At 40.2% G+C, this 20,132-nt stretch overlaps 2 protein-coding genes across 4 annotated transcripts; one reads left to right on the forward strand and one right to left on the reverse strand.

The window, feature by feature from the left end:
- Window positions 1-449: 449 nt before the first annotated feature.
- Window positions 450-5,830, reverse strand: BAG5 (BAG cochaperone 5). 2 transcript variants are annotated; one of them, XM_062495685.1, is made up of 2 exons: window positions 5,791-5,830; window positions 450-5,200 (listed from the first exon to the last, which is right to left on the reverse strand). In XM_062495685.1, exon 2 carries the CDS (start codon window positions 5,169-5,171, stop codon window positions 3,819-3,821), a length of 1,353 nt encoding a protein of 450 aa, XP_062351669.1. In that variant the 5' UTR covers window positions 5,172-5,200; window positions 5,791-5,830; the 3' UTR covers window positions 450-3,818. The 2 variants fall into 2 exon arrangements, with proteins under 2 accessions (XP_062351669.1, XP_062351668.1); XM_062495684.1 differs by lacking the exon at window positions 5,791-5,830 and adding an exon at window positions 5,595-5,778.
- A 109-nt stretch (window positions 5,831-5,939) lies between these two features.
- On the forward strand, window positions 5,940-14,479 carry LOC134045731 (cytochrome c oxidase assembly factor 8). Of its 2 annotated transcripts, none has more exons than XM_062495686.1 (5): window positions 5,940-6,073; window positions 7,011-7,208; window positions 8,250-8,313; window positions 10,282-10,372; window positions 12,921-14,479. In XM_062495686.1, exons 1-5 carry the CDS (start codon window positions 5,951-5,953, stop codon window positions 13,021-13,023), a joined length of 579 nt encoding a protein of 192 aa, XP_062351670.1. In that variant the 5' UTR covers window positions 5,940-5,950; the 3' UTR covers window positions 13,024-14,479. The 2 variants fall into 2 exon arrangements, with proteins under 2 accessions (XP_062351670.1, XP_062351671.1); XM_062495687.1 differs by lacking the exon at window positions 5,940-6,073 and adding an exon at window positions 6,080-6,821.
- The last annotated feature ends 5,653 nt before the right edge of the window (window positions 14,480-20,132 follow it).

The following is a 20,132-nucleotide window of genomic DNA, read 5'->3' on the forward strand; positions in this document are numbered from 1 at the left end:
TGGTTTATTTTTTCCCATTTCATTGGATTAAATCAGCTCCCTGGAGTTGGCCAAGCAGCAGAAACTGCACAAAGCCAGTGCTTCCTGGGCAGAAAGAGAATTCCCAATTTCCATCAGCAGTGAGTCAGTAATGTGGCTCACTGCATCTCCAAAAAACACACTGAACCAACAGAGCACTCAGGGAACCTGCCTCATGTGCACAGCCTAAAGCCAGATTAGCTGAGCTCCTGCTGAAGGCTCTGGAATCCACACTGACTTTGCAGGAAGAGACTCATGCCATCAGTTTCACCAGCTCATCTGCTCAGGCAGCATCCTTCAACAGCTGATCTGAACACTGCCACAAGCACTGCTGCAGTGATCATCCAAGTGGAACCCTGGAGGCTGCAAAGCTACTGCTGAGGAATGCAGAGAAAACCAGCAGGCACCAGATTTAGCAAGTAGGAGCGGTATCCACACAAAGAACTTTATTTTAATCAATACAGCAATGAAAAAGCAAACTTTTAAAAGGGGGGGGGGGAAAGAGAGATTTATGTATGCATGTTTAATAAAAACACTCTAAAACAAAAATAATTTACATTCTGGTAACTCACATTCAAAAATAAATAGAGAAAGGCATCAGGGCATAACATTCAAATGAGTAACTAGTAAAAGCAGTAATGTATTTGTACTAATAATCAAGAATGTAACACTGCAATATTTAATCTTGTATCTGTGAACACAAATGTCACAGCAATAACTGAAGACAGGTATACCATTAGGAGCACAGACACTGATTTCTGTTAAATTTAAAATATAAGAATTGTACATAAAAATCTTCTTCAAACTGGTACCCACAGTTCTATCTCCAAACAGAAAAACCACTCTGAGTGGCAAACAACCAAAAGTAAACACTGAAATAACTAAAGAAAACTAGCTTAAAAAGAAATTCGGTTAACAACTAGGAATCATGATGCAGGACTACCTCTCCCCCAGAATATCCACTCAATTATTTTGCTCTAAGGTACATAACACAGCACAGAGAAAAGTTATTTTATTATAGTATAGTTCTAAAATGCAGGCCTTTGCCATTTGGTCCATTTACATTTTGTTGATTATTTTAGCCTGCTGTATTGGAAAGAAAAGTGTGTCTCTCAATCTTTGGATACAAAAGAACAGAGAAATTACATTCTTCAGCATAAAAGCAAATTTTTTAGAAACCCGCACATTTCTTTTTGGGGTTTTCTGGAGTTGTTTTTTTTTTGGTTTTTTTTTTTTTTTTTTTTTTTTTGGTTAAGCACATGTTTTATTACTTTCATTCATGCAAAAAACTGTGAATTAATCTAATTTCAGATGAGGATTTTACCATAACATTTAAATAGTCAATTTATCAGAGTATATAACAGAGGAAAAAAGCTTAATCCACACAATATCTTGCTACTGGACTCTACTCAGTCAAATTACACTAACCTTACACATTTTCATTCTTAGAGATGCAGGCGTAACAATTCATTCAGGAAAAACTAAAAGACACATTTAAAATAGAACAGATCTGGTAACTATACTTACTCATTTTTACATAAGAGGCTCGAACACTTCTAAAACTACATGTATCTGCCAGGGAACAGACACTAAATTGTTTAAAACAAACAAGTAACCACTGCAGACCCAACAGTAATACTAAAGAAAAAATATTAATATCATTTCAATATCAATTCCTTATCTTTCCTAATCATGTAAGTGCAAATCACAAGCTGCAATTCAAATGTGTAGAGAGCTTGAAATGAGTAGAATAATTCAGGTGTATTAACACCAGCATGTAACACTATTAATATTCTGTGTTAGCCACATAATATTCAAATAGAGACTGGAATTTTAATTAGGGGAATTTATTTTTTTTTAGTGAAGGACAGTTAAATTCAATGGGATTGTGCCTCTGAAGGAGCAGGAAGAATCCTCCAAGAAACATTCTGTCATTGCCAAATTGTGCCTTAGGCACTGTACTCAATTATGTCAGCTTTGGCAAGTAGATTTGCAAAGCAATCACCTGTACAATCACAAACAAAATCTATTCACACTCTGAAGGTATGCAGCCTTCAATCAACATCTCATAGTATGTTATGAACAAACATATTATTCTTGTAGCAATAGGCACAGAAGACCTGCCCAAAGTCCCCCACCTCCACACCAATGCTTTAGTTTTTAAGCAGAATATGATACTCATTCTCAGGACTCTGTAGGGCAACTGTCACCTATTGTGTTATCTTGACATATACTACAGTAAAATTAGATATACACATGAAAAATCCAGTTTGCAAAGATTACAAATGTATCAAGCTGCCAGTAAACAGTTCCTATATCTACATATGACGGTGCAAGTTAGCAGTGTCATAAAGGCACTTGTCTCTCACAGACAGTACTGTCTTCTCTAATCAGTCAAAAATATCTTAAAAATATTTACTGTAACATCCGAAATGGTTTTTATTCCTTAAAGTGGTAAAAATCATCACCTATAGAACAATAATTCATTAGTTAATCCTGAAAGAGCCGAGTGCAAATTATCCATAATTGAATATATCTTTATATATATATCTATATTCTTTATATATATATATATATATATATATACACATACTTAAATCATTTTAATGCCATGCTGTTAAAAATGCCAAAAAACATGCTATAGTAGAAATGTGATTGGCACTAGCAGCCACAAATAAAAAGGTAGGTGCATACAACAGTACAAGCAAGCTTATTTATGAAGCTACTAGAACAGTTAAGGGGATGAGTTGCAAAGAGAGACATTTGCCACAAGTCTTTCCAAGACATGCCTGAAGCCACACCTGACCACATAGCACACACTAACATCATTAGGGACATCTTTATAGCTGACTACCTAATTTTACAAAAATAATTCCAAAACGCACATTTCACTTCAAAGTGAACTCTTTTTCTGTTTTCACCAAATGTGAAAACCAGATGCAACACCAGAGTTTAAAAAGACATCTACGCAGCCACTAAATAAAGTTCAGTGCAGTTTTCAAGAGTTTATGGATGGCAATTTGAAATCCTCTAAATCCCCTTTATCTGTTTGGTATAGTACAGATTTTCCTCTCCAAGTCTCAGTACCTTAAAGCAATAACTTGAAAGTATTTCCACCAACAAAAGACCTGGTTTTGCAAATCAAAGGGCTCAGGTATTACAAAAATTGACATAATTGGCTTTGCCTATGTAAATGCTAATTTGCAGCTGGCATTATAGCTCCATTAACTGAGAAATCTAGATGGTATGATGGATGGAATAAATCAAGTACAATGCAAAAGCCAGCAGGCTTTTTGCCCTTAGTACTTTGTCATAACAGCACATTAACAGTACATCCAGACTGCTGTGAAGTTGCTGGATGGAGCCTCGTGCCTGAATACTAATTTTCATGTCCAGTCTCCTTAAACAGTTTTGCCAGTACTATACCATAAGGAAGTTTCTGTGTCTTTGAAAAACCTGCATTCACTGAACATTGCACAAGGCTATTGAAACCAAAACAAGAAAGAAAAAAAGAAAAAAGAAAAAAAAATAAAGGAAGGAAGCTATTTTATCAACTATTAAGCTATTCTTTCAGAGAATTGCACTTCTTTGCTTATAGCAGTGACCAGAATTGCTGATGGTGCACTGACAGTTGCCATGGTAAGTGGGTGACTGCGTGGGATAGCAGACATATAGCCAAGTCAACTGCTTATGCAATCTCCATGATTTCAGCAAGCACAGAACACTTTATTATGTGCTGCCAATGACCTTCATAAAGTGCTAAAGGGAAGAATGTTCTTCTGTGTTAGGCCATGGGTGTTTCAGTATTCCCATTCATCTGTTTTCATGTCCAGATAGTAAAGAATATTCTGTGCAAGCTTTACTGCCTGCTTCCTGGCAGCCTTGCACCGCTCATCACCTTGAGGATCAACAGCATCCAGGGCTAGAAGCTGTTTTGTAAGAAGTTCTTCCAGTCTCATGTAATTTTTATCTGTTCTGTTTCCATCAAATGAAATCACCTCTTGTTGAATTTGAGACAAGTTTCCAAGTACAGTCCAAACTGCTTTATGAGACTGATGTTCAGCAGCAGTTCGCTCTGGATACAGCTGCCTTTTTTCCAGCGCTTCCTTCAAATCAATATATGTTATAAGAGTCTGAACTTCAATTACTGCTCTTCTCCTGGCCTCTCTAATACAGGGATTTTTTCCTGGACTCACTTCATCTAGGTGTGCAATTAGTCCCTGCAACTCTGCTTTGGATCCCAGATACAAATCAGAAGCATTCTCTGTTTTTAAAAGTAAGGAATTAACTTCCTTCATCTTCTTACGGATCTCTTCTATTTTTAGAATGGACTGATTTTGTGCCAAATCATAAGCATGAGTAGAATTTGCTTCTTCATCCAAGTCCAGGTATCTCTGCAATTTATTGATTTCTTCTACTACTTCCTTTCTGTAATTTCTTATTTCTGTGCGACCGCAGACATCTAAAGCATCCAAATCAGCAATGAGGCCGGTGAGCACACAGGACAGATGCCTGCAGGTATCATTACTACTCACTCCCATTAGAAGCGCAATGAGAGTTCCTCTGGCTTTGTTCACATCACACATTACAGAGTTAATTTTGGAGACAGAAGGATGTGCATCATTAGAGAGTGGCAGGGACAGCTGCTGCTTTACACCACTCTCTATAATCTCCTGAACAGCACATATCTTTGTCAGAGTGCGGTACCTTGCTTTGCGTAGAGAAACTTTCCCTCCAGTTTTCACCTGGGTAAGCCTCAACACAATGTCCTGAATTCCTTCTTCGAATTCATCACTTATACAGTTTCCTCCTTTGTAAAAAGGTGTGATCTCACGTTCCACAAGCGACTGTGCTTCCTTGAATAAAGCCTCTATTTCCAGTCTGCGTGGATGGTTTGCATTTTGTTCCAGTTCCTTCAGCAGCCTCTCAGTTTCCTGGGCAGCTCGCTTTCTGGCTTGCTGGATATCCCCCTTCCCTTCGGTGTCTACAGAATCTATTTCAAAAAGTTGCTTGGTAAGGCTTCTTTCTAATTTCTTGTAATCTCGGTCGGTAGACAGGCCGCTGAAGAGAGCCACTTGCTGCTCAATCTCTTTGACTTCCTTCTGTATTTCGTGTAACCGTTTTATGGATGGGTGTTGGTTACCCATATCCATTCCTCTTCCCCCGTCCTGCTCCAGATGGACTACAAAGAAGACGAGAAGAAGACTTGCTTAACTGCTACACGAGTACACGTTGCAACTTTTACCGAAGCACTTCAGCATTACAGCTATTTTAAGTATCTTCACCAATACGAATATACCACTTGGCCGATATTCGCACAGGCCTTTAATTTTTTTTACACCTTTCTCCCGGTCGGGCCGCAGGGGCGATGATTTAGTTGCCACACGCCCAGCTCTCGGCTGTTCACCCCCAGCCTTCCGCCCTGCCCTCCCCACCTGCTGTGCAGCCGAAGCGGCCGCAGAACCAACAGGGCACCGCAGCCCAGGGGAGAACCCGGCGCGGGGGGAGAGCAGCGGCCGAACCCGAGCGCCCTCGGGCGCCACGACCCCGGGCCAGCGCTCCTTCCCCGCACATACCTTGTTCCCCTTCAGCACTCGCTGTCCCCTGCTCCTCCATGGCCGCAACCTCCCGCCTCCCCCGCGGTGGGGCCCGGCGCAGAGCGAAGAGGAAATGACACCGGGACACCGCCGAGGCACCTGCGGGAGGCTGGTTCCCACCGGCCCCGTAGCGAGCCCGCGCGGCGTCCCCGACCCGCCTCGGTCACGCACTTACCCGCCGCCCGGCGAGGACCCGCTGCCCGGCCCGGCGCTGCGCCACGGGCCGAGCGCCGCCAACCGCCCGAGCCCCGCCCGGCCCCGGCCCCGGCCCCGGCCCCAGCCTGGCCCCGCCCCGCCCGCAGCGCCCGCGCGGCAGCGCCGTAAAGCGCGGGGCCATGGCGGCCGCCCGGGTGCTGAGGGACGGTGCTTGCTGCCGCCGCCGCCGCCTCCTCCTCCTCTCCTTCTCCTCCTCCAGCGGCGGCTGTGCGGCTGAGCGCGGGGAGCGGCCGGACAGCGCGGTAAACCCGGGCGGGGGCAGTGGGGGAAGCCTCGGGGGCCGCCGGCCCCGCGGAGCCCTGAGCGGGGAGCGCTCCTGCTGCCCCCCGGTCACGCCGGCGGGGCGGGGCCGGGCCGGCCGGTAGCAAACGGCGTTCCCCGCGGCCTCCGTTTTTTGATGTGTTTGTCGAGGCCCCCGGTGTCTGTTGCTGGAGGGGCGCTGAGGGTCGGGCTGTTGGGTAACGCCAGGTGGTCCCGAACCCGGCTGGGCCAGGCACACGCCTGTGTGTGGAGTCACGGATGCAGAAAGAACGCCGGGCTGAGGAAAACTTAGAATCATAGCGTTATTAAATATGCTGAGTTTCAAGGGACCCACAAGGACCACCGAAATCCGATTCTTGGCCCTGCACAGATCAGCCCTGAGAATCGCACCGTGTGTCTGCAGAGTTGTCCAAAAGCTCCTTGAGCTTGTCTTGCTTGGGGCCGTGACTCCCTCCCTGGGGAGTCTGTTCCAGTGACCATCAGCCCTTTGGGTGAAGAGCCTTTAATATCCAGCCTAAAATTCCCCTGACGCAGCTTCATTCTGTTCCCTCGGGTGCTGTCACCGGTCACCAGAGGGCAGAGATCAGCACCGTAAAAAAACCTTGCATACTTGCTAGTTCTCTTCATGAAATATTTTAACAGAGTATCAGTGATGGAAAAATGAAAACAAACAAAAAAGTTGATTAAAAAAAAACTTCATGATTAATGCCCGTGGTAAAAGAGTTAAAGGTATGTTCTCTGTAGTGCAAGTAAGAGTAAATTGTAAATGTACGCCGTTGTTTTTGGTCACAGTAAATAGATGTGCTTTATTTCTGAACTCGCTATGCTTGCTTGCATGCTTTAAGGTTCCGTGGCGTTTGGGGATTTATTCCAGATTGAGACGTTCCGCTGATAAGGCGTCGTGTCCGTGTTTCCCAGGGCCTGGGCTTCCGTCCCCCCGCGCACTCGCACAGCGACTGGATCGGGCCCCCGGACAAGCACTCCAACCTGCGCCCCATCATCTTCTACGTGCCCCCCGAGGAGTCGGCGCTGGAGCGGCGGCTGCGGGAGGCGCGCCAGGAGGCCCAGGCCAGCAACCAGCGCTTCTGGGCACGGCACAACCGCGCCTTCCGCCAGGTGAGCCCGGCCTCGCACCCGCTGCTGCTGCTCAGTGCCCGCCTGCCTGCCCGCCCGAAACTTTGGGGCTTGGCCTCTCTCAGGTGGGGCTCAGTTCTGCCCGCTGTTAATGCGCTCAGGGTCGCAGAGGAAATTACGGTTTTGTCATTCATTTCTTTAAATGGTGCACAAAACTCAAAATCCCAAGTGTTTTATTGCTGCCTAGTGGCATAGAGTATTTGCCTTTTTTCTGTCTTGCACTGAAAGTATAAAGTTGTAGCTGCCCTGCATGCAAGACCTATCTGTGACTAGAGCAGCTGTTGAAAATTATTTCATGGCTGGTTTTTCTCCTGTAAGTGGGAGAAATTTGGTGTAATTACCAAGAGTAAATGAGGTCAACTGATATGTCCCATTCCACTGGCAGCGTATCCCACCAAGGCTAAAGTGAGTCTGTCTTCTTTCCTGATTTTGGCATCTCCCAAACAATGAGGCATTTTTTGGAAGAACAGTAACAGACCAGTAATTCACCATTCATTTTTGATGTTGAGCATCATATTCTCTCAAAACTTGTGAATATCCCAGGAAAAAAATGGAGCTTTTCTTTTAATTCCACAGAACTTTTTAAAGTCTGTAAAACACACAAATTATTATTGTGCTTCCATCTAAGTAATTTTAATTTTTCTAGGCTGCATGTTTTTCTCTATGCTCAAAATCTCAATTATATAGTACAGCACATTCCCATAGTTAGTTTTATAAACTGAAAGTTTTAATCCTGTCAGACAACACTGAAGTTTGGCTGTAGCTTTACTCCAGAGATCAGTTTTATAAGTATCAGTAGGACACTTGCATGAATTAATTGATGCATGCAGGTAGCAGGATCTAAGTGAACAGTTTAACTAACTCATTGGATTAAGAAAAGTGTTTAGTTGACACTTCCAAGTATAACAAGTATTGCTAGTTATTTCAAAGGGTGTTGAACACCACATTGCTTTGTAATTAAAAACAATGGTTAACTTCAAGGACTGACTACATCCCGTTCTAATGTGGAAAAACGTGTTTTAGGAGAAAGAAGAATTTATTTATTCAAGACTGAAAGCCAAGGGTCTGGAAATGAAAGATGAATCAGGTTAGTGAGATCTTTGTTAATAGTTTAGGATGCATTCTGCATTCTGTTTAACTTTGAATTTTGTTAGTTTTATGCTCTTTGTGTTCTGTCACAGTAAATCTTAGGGGTAGGATTTATAAGTGTTTTCAGGAGTGTGACAAAAAAAGATGAGGAGCTTTTCAGATATGTGCATGTGGGGGTCAGATAATCTGTCACACTCTTCTCTCCCTAATTCCTTCCCTGCAGCCAGAGGGAATGTGCTGAAATCCTAGCCCAGCAATATTATAATCATGTAGCCTAAGGAGGAAGGGACTTTTTACTTTGACACCTCCTAAGCCAGTGAGTTGGCTGAGATAAACAGAGCATTTGCCTCAAGTGTATGTTATGGTTAGGTGAATAAATTCACGGTCTTTGCCTTCAGATCCATGGTGTGTCCCATTAATAGAATATTTTTCCTTGGGGGAGAGTAGGACAGCTTCTGGGGAGGTGGCAGCTGCTATCTGCCTGTCTCTGCCTGAGCAGAGTGCTCTAAAATAGCTGTCTCTCTAATTCATTGTGTGAAAATGAAAACAAAATGCCTTCTTCATAATAGTGAATAATAATAACGAATTGGGCATTGTAGTAAGAGGTTGAACACTTTGTTCACAGAATAATGATCTGTTTGAGTTTAGTGAAGCATCTGCTCTGACGTTCTGTATGTCACAGACCATTATTTTTCTTTTCTGTTTGTATCCTGGTGATCAGTTTGTGCTTGAAAAGTAATTTTATTTAGTTAAGATCGATGTTGTTTCAAAAACACTTCTTTTATATTCCTGTTTTGGGGTTTTTTTGTTGTTTTGCTTTTGTGCTTTAGAAGTAAAAGAGAATGACCACATACATTCATGAAAAATAAATTTGTATCAACTGCATGCCTTTGGTCAGCAATTCTATAATACAGCTGTGAATGTTTGTAAAAATAAAAATATACACGGAGAGTTGGAACAAAACTTACTTTTCTATGTAATTAATCAGTTCTGCTGATACCAGTATGAAGAAACAAATTAACCATAGGCACTAAGCTGGCAGCCTTCAAATGGTTTTAGTGTTAATTTATCCCATAGTATGCTAATACGTCAACATGTTAGTTTTTTAAATAATGACACATAGAACCAATCAATAATTTACATTTCTGTGATCAATCTCAAGAGCCTTAAAATGCATTTTGGAACAGTAACAAGTTGCAATTCCATCTCCCTCATAATATCAGTGTTCCCCTGGGCATTGAAATTTGACTGTCATTTTGTGTGAAGGTTTATATAGGAGTTGTCTGGTAGACTTGAGAATATTTGCTGGTTCTCAGGATTAGACATCTGTGGTGTAGCCACAGGTCTTCTGTTCTTCCTCTCATATTCTGGTTATGAGTGACATACTCAAAATAATCTTTTGTATTTCGTTCTCAAAATAATTGCTTACTAGATTGTTTGTAAGTCTGACATCTCAGAACATAAATGTTTTGCCTGAAGTTACTTGAAATTTATCAACAGTAATAGAAGAATTACATCTGAAAATACCATGTCAGTTGTGGATAGTGTTCTTTTGATATTTATGGACTTACTTTAGTGGGGAAAATTAAGTTAGTAAATGTTCTTACTGGTACTGTTTAGACTTCAGCCCTGTAAGAAATTATTCTATTCAGAGGATAGATACTTCTACATCTATGAACATTTTCATAGGGGTTCACTGGTTCCCTAAATAGTCTAAGAGCTCATGAACTTTATCACTTCCACAAGTAACAGGGGCTTAAGAACTACTCCATCTTCAGGATGATCAGTATTTTTAATCTGCTGTGCTCTCTAGATAAGTTTTAAGAAGCTGAAAGATAAAGGCATATTAACTTGTTCAGTGTTACACAGAAAGCTTGTAGGAGCAAGGAGTTAGACCTAGCACCTGAACCCAGTGTTTTGATCCGAAGAACTGCCTTGACTTTGTCACACCAAAACCTATTTTCAGGTCAAAAAGCAACACTGAATGCAGAAGAAATGGCTGACTTTTACAAGGACTTTCTAAGTAAAAATTTTAAAAAGCATTTGCAATATAACAGGTATGTAGAAGGTATTTATGTTGACCATTATACATTAAAGTCTAAGTAAAATGTATAAGATCAAGTCTAAAATCTGAACATATTTTCTGTAATTGGTAAAACAGCACAAACCCGTGTAATTTTGGAAAATTACTTTTTAATGCTGTTATTAGCATTTGACAGCAACTTGCATTATCACTTGAGTTCTGGTGCTGCTTACTGTTGTTTTAGTGGAACGATAAGCTCAAGTCTGAGATTTAAAGAGACAAGATCAGGCACATTTTATTATCTTAGGGCACGGGTCTTTTCATGCTGCTAATTGAAACTGATAAATATGCAAATAGACCACTTGAAAGTTCTGTATAACAGATTCTAGTTGACTGTTAAATAAGGACAAGTAAATGTGATTTATCTCAAAGGAAAATAATTTAATGCGAGTAATGTTTAATAATCTTGGGTCTATTATTTTGCAAGTGTCTAGTAAAAAAGTGATCAGCTTTTTGAGTTTGGCGAGGCATAAATTTATCACCTGACTTGTCCTGGGTAGAATCTCAGCTACAGCCTGGTAGACCCAATCCCACTCTTCACAGCATCTCCTGCATTGTTTCAGTGTTACTGTGTGTACAACAGCTGGATAAACTGGATTGGGGATCTGAAAGGAGTGAAAAATTACTTGTAAACACACATACCCCTGCAAGTAGCTGTGCACACTTGAAAAAGGGCTAGAAATGAGGGAGGAATGGGAAGGTGGAGGAGGACAGCACTTAATCCAGGAATACTGACCTCTGAATGTGAAAGTACAACTGCAGTTTCCTCTCTGTACTGCATTGGGAGGTTATTGGGCTCAAAAGTGTCAAGTGTGCCTGGGTTCCTAATGATGTAATGTTGGTGAGAATTCTGCCATCACTGCAACCGATCTATAACAAATGGTGGCTTAGGTTTCTTTGTGTGTATTGTGCATAAACCATAAAATACTATGCTGTAAGAACGATTTAACTAACAAGCATTTAAATATGCATATCTTATCTTGCCCACAGAGGGGCAGGGGGGAGCCTCACCACAATACAAAGCAACAGCATTAAAAGTAAGAAATTGTTTTTAGTGAAAGGATTGTCAATACGTTACCTATAATTAATTGATAAGTGGGAATTCAAATAGTTCATCTTGGAACTGGTCACCAGTTACCATTGTTGCAGTGACCTTAGGATCCTGTGCCATCTTCAGGGTAAGATAATTGAGGCTTTGTGCTTAAAAGTGACCTTCCTTGCTGCTGACTTGTAAAATCAGGTTGTGTCAGCTGCGTCGTCGTAGTTTTAAAGTGGAGCTGCACAGCCCTGAAAACATCAGAGCTTTTTACAGGCACTCTGATTTTGAGGGGGTCATATTTATAAAAATCTGTTTATACATTTAGCTGTATGTTCTTTTGCAGTATTGCCAGCTGGCCTGAAAACTGGCAGCTGAGGTGTTGCAACTTCTAAAATTTAGTTAAAATTGAAGCAATGACTGTGCATAGATGCCTTGAATATTTAGTTCAGGGTACTTAGAATGGAAATACAATTTAGCTTTGGAAAAAAATTCAAGAAGTATGTAGGAAATTAAACTTGAAAGGGGAAAAGAAGCAGTTGCAATGTTAGCATGATATTTTTATTTAACATGACATTTGAAGGGGTAGCTCAGTGCTGCCTGTCAGTGTGAATTTGGTTGCTATCCTCACTGAGAGGCTGGTATCTCAGGCTTATGTTAGATCTGTGCATGCAGGGTTTACCCCAGACATCTCAAGAGAAGACCTAAATCCCAGTTTTCTAGTTCTAGAATTCTGCGTATCATATTGGTTCTTGCGAGCATTCTACAACGTGGAAATGAGATCCTTGTTAGAAACTAGGAAAAAAACCTGGTATTATTTTAATTTGTAACAGGAACGAGAACTTGAAGCAAGTTCTCAAGAGGTTAAAAAGGGCTGATGCAGACTATAGTGGGAACAGTTTGAATTGGTTCCAGAATCCATGCATGGTTCATAAAAATTAAATTATTTAAAGATGAAAAGACTAACTTCAGCAATATTAAAGGCTTTATCTTTAACAGATACTGCAGTAGAAAGGTAATGTTTCCCATATTGGTTTATACAATTAGCCTTTGAAATGTGATTTGATTTTATTTTTTCCTACCCTTGTATGAGACCAACTTCACCCTTTTCAACACAGGCATCTTCATCCACACACAAACAAATCTTACTTGAAGCACAGCACTGGCAGGAAGCTATCACCAAGATAGCTTGGTGATCAACTTTACTTCTGAAGCATGAGGTGTAGTTTTAACTGTTTTATCTCACCTGATTTCAAATACAGTTCCAACCCTGTAATCTGTTCACGAATGTGGATAAGCACATAAACTTTTTTTGTGGGTTATTTAACTCTTACTAGGCAGGAAAAGTGTTACCACAAAGAACAGAAAATGCAAGTAATCACTGAAATGTCATTTGTCAATGCCAAAGGGTATTTCAATGTAATTGTGTATCTTTTTCCTGTTCTTGTTCTTTGTGCTGATGATTTTCTTGGCTTTGGAATCCTAGAGATTGGTATAAACGTAACTTTAGGATCACATTCCTCATGGGACAAGTGGCACTGGTGAGAGCTCTGAGGTGGCTTCGTTGGAGAAAGAAACTAGAACAGTAATCACAGATCCATGAAGAACACAACACTGTATGCTGAAAACTTGTGGTTTATAATAATGTTCAAAATCTGAGTTGTTGATGCCATAATTACTTGAATTTGTTTGTTAATCTATGTAAATAAAAGTCAACACTGGTCTTAATTTATAAGCAGTATGTAGATTTCCTTTATACCCTTTATTCCAAGAATATCTAAAATATTTCTCCACCAAAACACAACCAAGAAAACTTCTAAAAGCTGTTCCTTGTTCATATCAGATGGAATGACTTTCCTGTTTTTACTATGGAGTTATGCTGCTAAATAATACGAGATTCAGTGTGCTATACCTGAACCCTGGTCTCAGAATGATGTCTCCACTAACTATATATTAGTATATAAAGACAAAAATGCCTCATTTTGCAGCAGTTGCTTGCCTGGGGCAGTAGCTATCCATAAGTTATACAAAATGGGTGAAGAAACAAATTTGATTTGTGGATATATATATACAGTAAACGTAGAATAATCCTCTCTTCAGTGTGATTATTTGCTATTTTTAATAAATATTTAAGATATTACTTAATATAAAGTGCTAATGCAATAGGATCTTCTTAGATTTTTTCTTTTTAATTAAGAGAAATGTGCCTGCCTTGGACAAGAGCTCCTCTGATCCACGATTGGTAAATGTTTTAGTTGCTGAGCAATTTAACAAATGTGCTGCCTGTCATTTAATATTGGTAGAAGATGAAACTGGTAACTCCTGCATGGAGAACAACATTACTACATGTATACACTGCTTTCTCCTGGTTCATTTCTTCCAAAAAAATGTGCTGTTCTCACCAGTTTCTCCAAGGCACTGAAAACAACTTGCCTGAGGGTTGTTTTGGTGGCCTCCAGTAGGTACCATCAGTTAGAAGGAGCTTGGTTCAAGTGAAGTCTTAAAATATTATGCCATGTATTTTTAATTTAAAAAAGTCTCATTCCTCACTATCATTTATACAGTTAAATGATTTTTTTTTTTTTTTATCCAGTACCTACTAAGAGGATTCTGTTAAAAAGAATGTAGGCTGTCAGATGAAGTGCTTTCCTAAAGCTGTGCTGTAGTGAAGGCTCTGCTTTTGGAAACATCATCTCAGTAGCCATTGACCTATTTTTCATATCTAAACATGACATGATTTATTCACAGACTTTTTCAACTGGAGCAAAAAGCTTTGTCCACATCAGCTATAATAATTGCTCTGCAAAATGAAATAAATGTTACTAATACAGTAGCAGATCCAGTGTTTCATGCAACTATATTATTTGGGCTAAAGTGGCCCCTGAATTGTGATTTTAAGTGTTATTAGTAAATGAAAACAGTAATTAATGGTGTTTTCTCAGATAATAACCAACACTTTGAAAATATTTGTGAATTTTATACTGTATCAGTACTGTAAAGGTTATATATTTATTAAAAATTTACAAAATGCCATGTTTAAGAAAATAAATTTTTGAAATAGACTACTGTGGGTATGTAATAAAATTTTTCAGGGCTTTACAGTAAATCACATCTTGCATGATGTAAACTTTGACCACACTGTGAATGCATACTTTAATAGGTAGTTCTGATGTAAAACAGTAACTGGATAGTACAAGAAAATATCCCAGAAAGGGAGAGACCAGAGCCCCAGTGGACTGGTGGTTAATGGCCATATGTTCTGACAGCATGTGTGTAACATCCCTAAGGTAGTTTCACATATGCTTTGAATGGGTAGGGGTCAATCAAAGCATTTTCCTTTTCTGAGCATCTCACTTCCATTAACACAGATGTTTTTGTGTCTGCCTGTTGAAATTGATTCACTACTCAAACTATTCCAAGGAAAAAACTGTTCGATGTCAGATGAGTTAATGTGCCTCATCATGCAGATATGTGTTGTTTGGCATGGGGGAGCTGTGGGAATTCAAATGGAAGCTCTGGACTGTACTTCTGTAAATTCACAGTTAAAACTGTTTACCGAGCATGTAATTTTAATGTTTGTCACCCAAAACCAGTATCAGCATACAACGGGTCATGCTAGCATTAAGCTGCAAGCTGCTTTGTCTTTTAAATACCTCCAGGGACAGTGACTCAGCCACTTCCCTGAGCAGCCTGTTCGGCCGCCTGACAATCCTCCTGGTGAAGAAATTTTTCCTAGCATCTCATCTAAACTTCCCCTGGCACAACTTGCAGCCGTTTCCTCTCATCCTGTTGATCGTGACTTGGGAGAAGAGACTGACTCCGACTCTCACCTCTCTACAACCTCCCTGTCCTTCCTGAATTGAGGGGCCCAGAACTGGACACAGCACCTGAGCTGTGGCCCCACCAGTGTTGAGTACAGGGAATGGTCACTGCCCTGCTTCTGCTGACCACACTATTCCTGATACAGGATGCCACTGGCCTTGGCCACTTGGACACACTCTTGCCTCACGTTCAGACACTGTTGACTCTGTTTGTCCTTGTTGACCCTCACACTACTGGCATTGGCCCATCAATCCAGCCTGTCCTGAGTGCTCCTGCCTTCCAGCAGATCACACTCCTGCCCAGCTTGATATCTTCTGCAGACTGAGGATGTCTTGGTCCCCTCATCCCAGTAATTGATAAAGATATTAAAAGATGGAACCAGCCCCAGCACTGTTCCCTAGAGAACACTACTTGTGTCTGGATGCTAAATGGAAGCAGCACCATTCACCAGCACTCTGGACTCAGCCATACAGACAGTTTTTAACAGTGATGAGTGCACCCATCCAAGCCATAAGCAGTCAGTTTCTTCAGGAGAATACTGTGGAAAACACTCAAAGCTTTACTGAAGTCTAGAAGGCAGCATCCACAGCCTTTCCCTCATCCTCCCCGCAAGAGATCAGGCCAGTCAAGCAGGACCTTCCATGTGATCATTCTCAGGCACTTCTGTGATTTCCAACAGGTCAATATCCCTTGTGTCACTGCTGCCACGTGAATCTCCATCCCCCATCTCCATCAAGACAGCAGATGAAAGGACCTCTCCAGCACACCATCCCTCACACACTAGCGTGTTGCCCCCAGGCTTTCTCCAGGCCTGGTTTTATCCTTTCCCTCCTTTAAATTCATTAGGATTATACGTGGAGTGCTGAGTCCCTTCATCTACAACCTATTGAGGGAGTGAGGTATTTATCTGTTGGGTAACTGTTGAGGTCTGATTTAAAATATCTAATAGAACCACTGTGAAAAGATGTTATTAAAAATAATCCGTCAGAAATTTTTGGATGTCATTACTAAAAATCACATGCATTTACTGAGATAATTACATTTTCTGAATAGGCAAAAGCTGTATCATTTTCACCAGTGTTGCATTACTTTTGTTGGGTTTATTCCTTGACTCAGAGCAATTGCAGTAACACTGGTGTTATTGCAGCTTGCAGCTTAATCCTAGCATGATCCGTTGCTTTTAGATATTATTGATCATAAAACCTTTATACATCAAAGGAAAGCCAAGGAGATGCCAAAAACTACTAAAAATGAAATTTTTATGTATACAAAAGCTTGCTACAGTAACTGAAGCTAGTGAAAGACATCAAAGAGTGACTTTTTTGTGCACATTTTCTGAGTATAGGAAAAATACAGGGGAGTGTTCTTATCATTTAAGTATTTAGCTAATCCTGTCAGAAGGAACAGCAGTATTTCATATTCAGTAGTGTTAGCAGATGCCTTTTTAGTCTCTCTCATGCACCCAGTAAGTCCACAATAAAGCAATAATATTTTGGTAATAGTCAAATAGTTTTAGTTTGTATTGACTTGGGGTGGTTTTGTTTTGATAATCTGTGTGGGGTTTTGCTATTCACTGAATGTCTCCATTGGAGCATTAATTTTGATAGAATATGAGAGGAATAAGAGAAAGTGGGAATTGGTAATTAAAGCTGCAGACTGACTAAAGGCTAGGTTAGAGTGATTGCAGTGTCTTTACATATGATTAATAAAGATCTGAACCTCTTAAAAAAGAAGAGCTTTTCTCAATTTCATTATGGAGGAGACAGCTTCTATGTTTAACTGAACATTCTTGGGGATAATATTCAAATCTAGTTCAAACCTCAGATCTGCTATTTAGAAACTGACCCTTCTTGGCCCCATTTCAAGTGGACTGTCCTGCATGCAATTCTCAGCTTCTACTGTCACTAAGCAAGATTGGTACCCTACAGGGTAATCAGATTTAGCCACACAAGAACTTAATTTACATCCTGTGCAGAGCCCACGGGCCAATCTTTTGCATAAAGACTGGAAGATTGAAATGTTTTCATGAAAGGATAATATATGCCTGGAACTGTAATATGCATGAATAACATTTTCATACTAAAAATTATATCCACTGATGACTGCAAACTGATTCACAGAATAATAAACCCATAATTGAATATTCAAGTTCATTTCTCAAAAACAAATTAGTAAGGGAAACACAGCTCACTTTATTTCTTAGCAGTTTATGTCTTCAGAAGAGTTTGTAAGTGCATGGAATGTAATTCATCTTGAAGTACATACTAATTAGTATTCATAATTATATAAATCACTTCTTTGTGCCTTGGCTTTGCATTCATTAATGGATTAAGATTTGCCCAAGTATTGTGAGATTTTCTTGACTGATATATTCAAACAGCAGATGCTGTGGAAGTGCAAGAGTAGTACATTTGGCTAGAAATAGTAAAAGCAAAAAAATACATGATCCCTTTCCAAGTCTGATCTTACTCAGAAGTATTACTGTGTAGTGACTTACCTACAGTCAAAATCAGTTTTAGAAGCCACATAAATGCTCTGAAGACATGGTGCATTTCATACATTGGCTTGTGGTTCAAACCAAATACCCATTTAATTGAGTTTCTTATATTTTGCAGGGAAAAGCACAGTGATTTTGCTTGCTGGTGTATGCAGGTTCTCATCCTTAGGGTGGTCCCAGGTATGTTGTGAGCAGGGCCTGAGACAGCAGGAGGCAGCAAACATGTCTGTATGCATCTTCTGAGGTTGCCAGGAGGCAATTAGCAGCAGCCTAATAAGGCAGGGCAGCCCTGAAGCTACTGTGATGGACCATACCTGGCATGAGTTTCCAGCAGCCCCCCTGCCAGTCAAGGCTTTCTGGCATTCAGCAGCGCTCTGTTCACACCGCTGCCTCCAAAGAACCCACTGATATGATTCAGCTGCAGACTTGGCTGTGATACTTTCATCAGCTGAGCCAAAACACATTAACAGGCAAAACACAAGCTCCAGAATCATAAGAAATTCAGGACACTATTCATATCTCATTGTAAAAGAACTTCCTGTTGACAAATTGTAAGAAATCCTTGCCATGGAAAAATTCTCATATGGTTATCAGGGTGTAGCATACATTGACTGTTTTTAAAGGGTTCCAGAAAAGCTACAGACTTTAATTTCTGGAATGGCTCAAATAATTAAAAGTCTGAATTCTTGGGAGAGAACAGAGGGGGTATGTATTGTTTTGCAAAACAGACTTTGTAGTTAAGGCTATTTAAAAAGACAAAATCAATGAAATTCAAATTTCAAAAGAGACTGACTGCCTTGATTGCTTTCCAAGTGATTGTATTATCCTGGCATGTCATACAGAAAATAGCTGGTATGGCACAGCATAAATATTCTGCAACAAACCAAGTCAAGTCAGTTCTGACCTTAGTAGCTCTACAATAAATACTTAGGAGAAAACACTTATTTGTTCAAAATTTTATAAGAATGGAAGATAAAATGAAAACTTAAGTTCCAGTGAATATGTAAGAAAATGTCTTCTGAATGTATCAATCTTCTCACATTTACCAAAATATCATGTCACTTTTACTGTCATGTTCTGGAAAACCTCCAGTTTCCTCAGGCCTCATGAAAAATTCCACCATGGAAAACAGAACAAAATACTAAGCTGACATATGAGTAAATAGCCACAGGTGCCAATTTGTGCCGAGGAAGAATTCCAGCTCACTTCAAAGAGAAAAAAAAAATAAAAATCTGTTCTGCCATAGGACATTATAGAGCAACTTGAATTGACAAGAGATGCTCAAAATGGATTTGTTGGCTGCCTCTCCCCTGGTTCTGTTTCTGCTGCTGAAAAAAAAAGGGGTCTATTCAGTGTGACACCTGAGGGCTTGCTGGGCATGTCTAAGTTACCCCAGTGTCTCAGCCATAAACCTGAGTACCACAGGACTGAGTAAAACAGGCTGGTGCTGGGACCACGTGGCTGAAGAGCTGCCACTGTGCAGAGCACTGTTCCATTTCAGGAAGATTTTTCTCAGGCTTTTAAATCATGAGGTTCACAGTTTCTCTAAAAGCAGCAAAGCAGCTTATTACTTACTGACTTGAGTCTATAATTTGTAGGTTTTATCAAACAGCCACTTAGCACTCAATGTTCAATTTTGTATGTAATTAACAATGTCATTTCAGCTTTTATAGCTACTATATGCTTACATGTAAATTAGAATTTCACTTGTTTACAATATGAACTTTGGTTATGGGCAGCACCCAACAGAATTCATAACCAAAAAATACAAAGAGATAGAAAAGAAGTGAAATTAATGAAAATATGGTTAATACAGCATTCCAGCCTCCTTTGGCTGCAAAATTAATGGAATGGGAAATGACAAATGTGTGAACCAACCTTTAAAGGAATTTAGAGTGCTTTCTGCATTGGTGCACAATAAACGTGGCAGTACCATTTTACAGTTATGTAGTTAATTACAAGGATGTTGGGCACGTTAAACTGCTGCCTACAGTGGAACCATTTACGGGGTAGATTTCTGGTCAGTGTTATACACTGGGGAAGGAAGATGCTGTTATTCATCAGCCTATTCTGTGTGAGTCATGGCAGCTTTCAAACATATGGTGATGGTGTACTTTGTGGCCCTTCAGCATGTAATATGAAATGTAACACTGTGTAGGCAGTACGTTTCACTTTCATGGCTAATTTATATTTATCAGTTGTTCCCAGCTTTCTCTCTCTGGCTTTTTACTGAGGCATGTGTCAGTTCCTGTTTACAGATGCATTATCTTCAATAGGTAGACCTTGATACAAAATTGCACTATATATGTCTTTGAAATAATTTTGATATATTCAACCATTTCAATATATTTCAATTTTAGCTTTCATTAAAATAATTAT

The sequence above is a fragment of the Cinclus cinclus genome, chromosome 6 (genome assembly GCF_963662255.1).
Source record: "Cinclus cinclus chromosome 6, bCinCin1.1, whole genome shotgun sequence".
Classification (NCBI taxonomy): domain Eukaryota; kingdom Metazoa; phylum Chordata; class Aves; order Passeriformes; family Cinclidae; genus Cinclus; species Cinclus cinclus.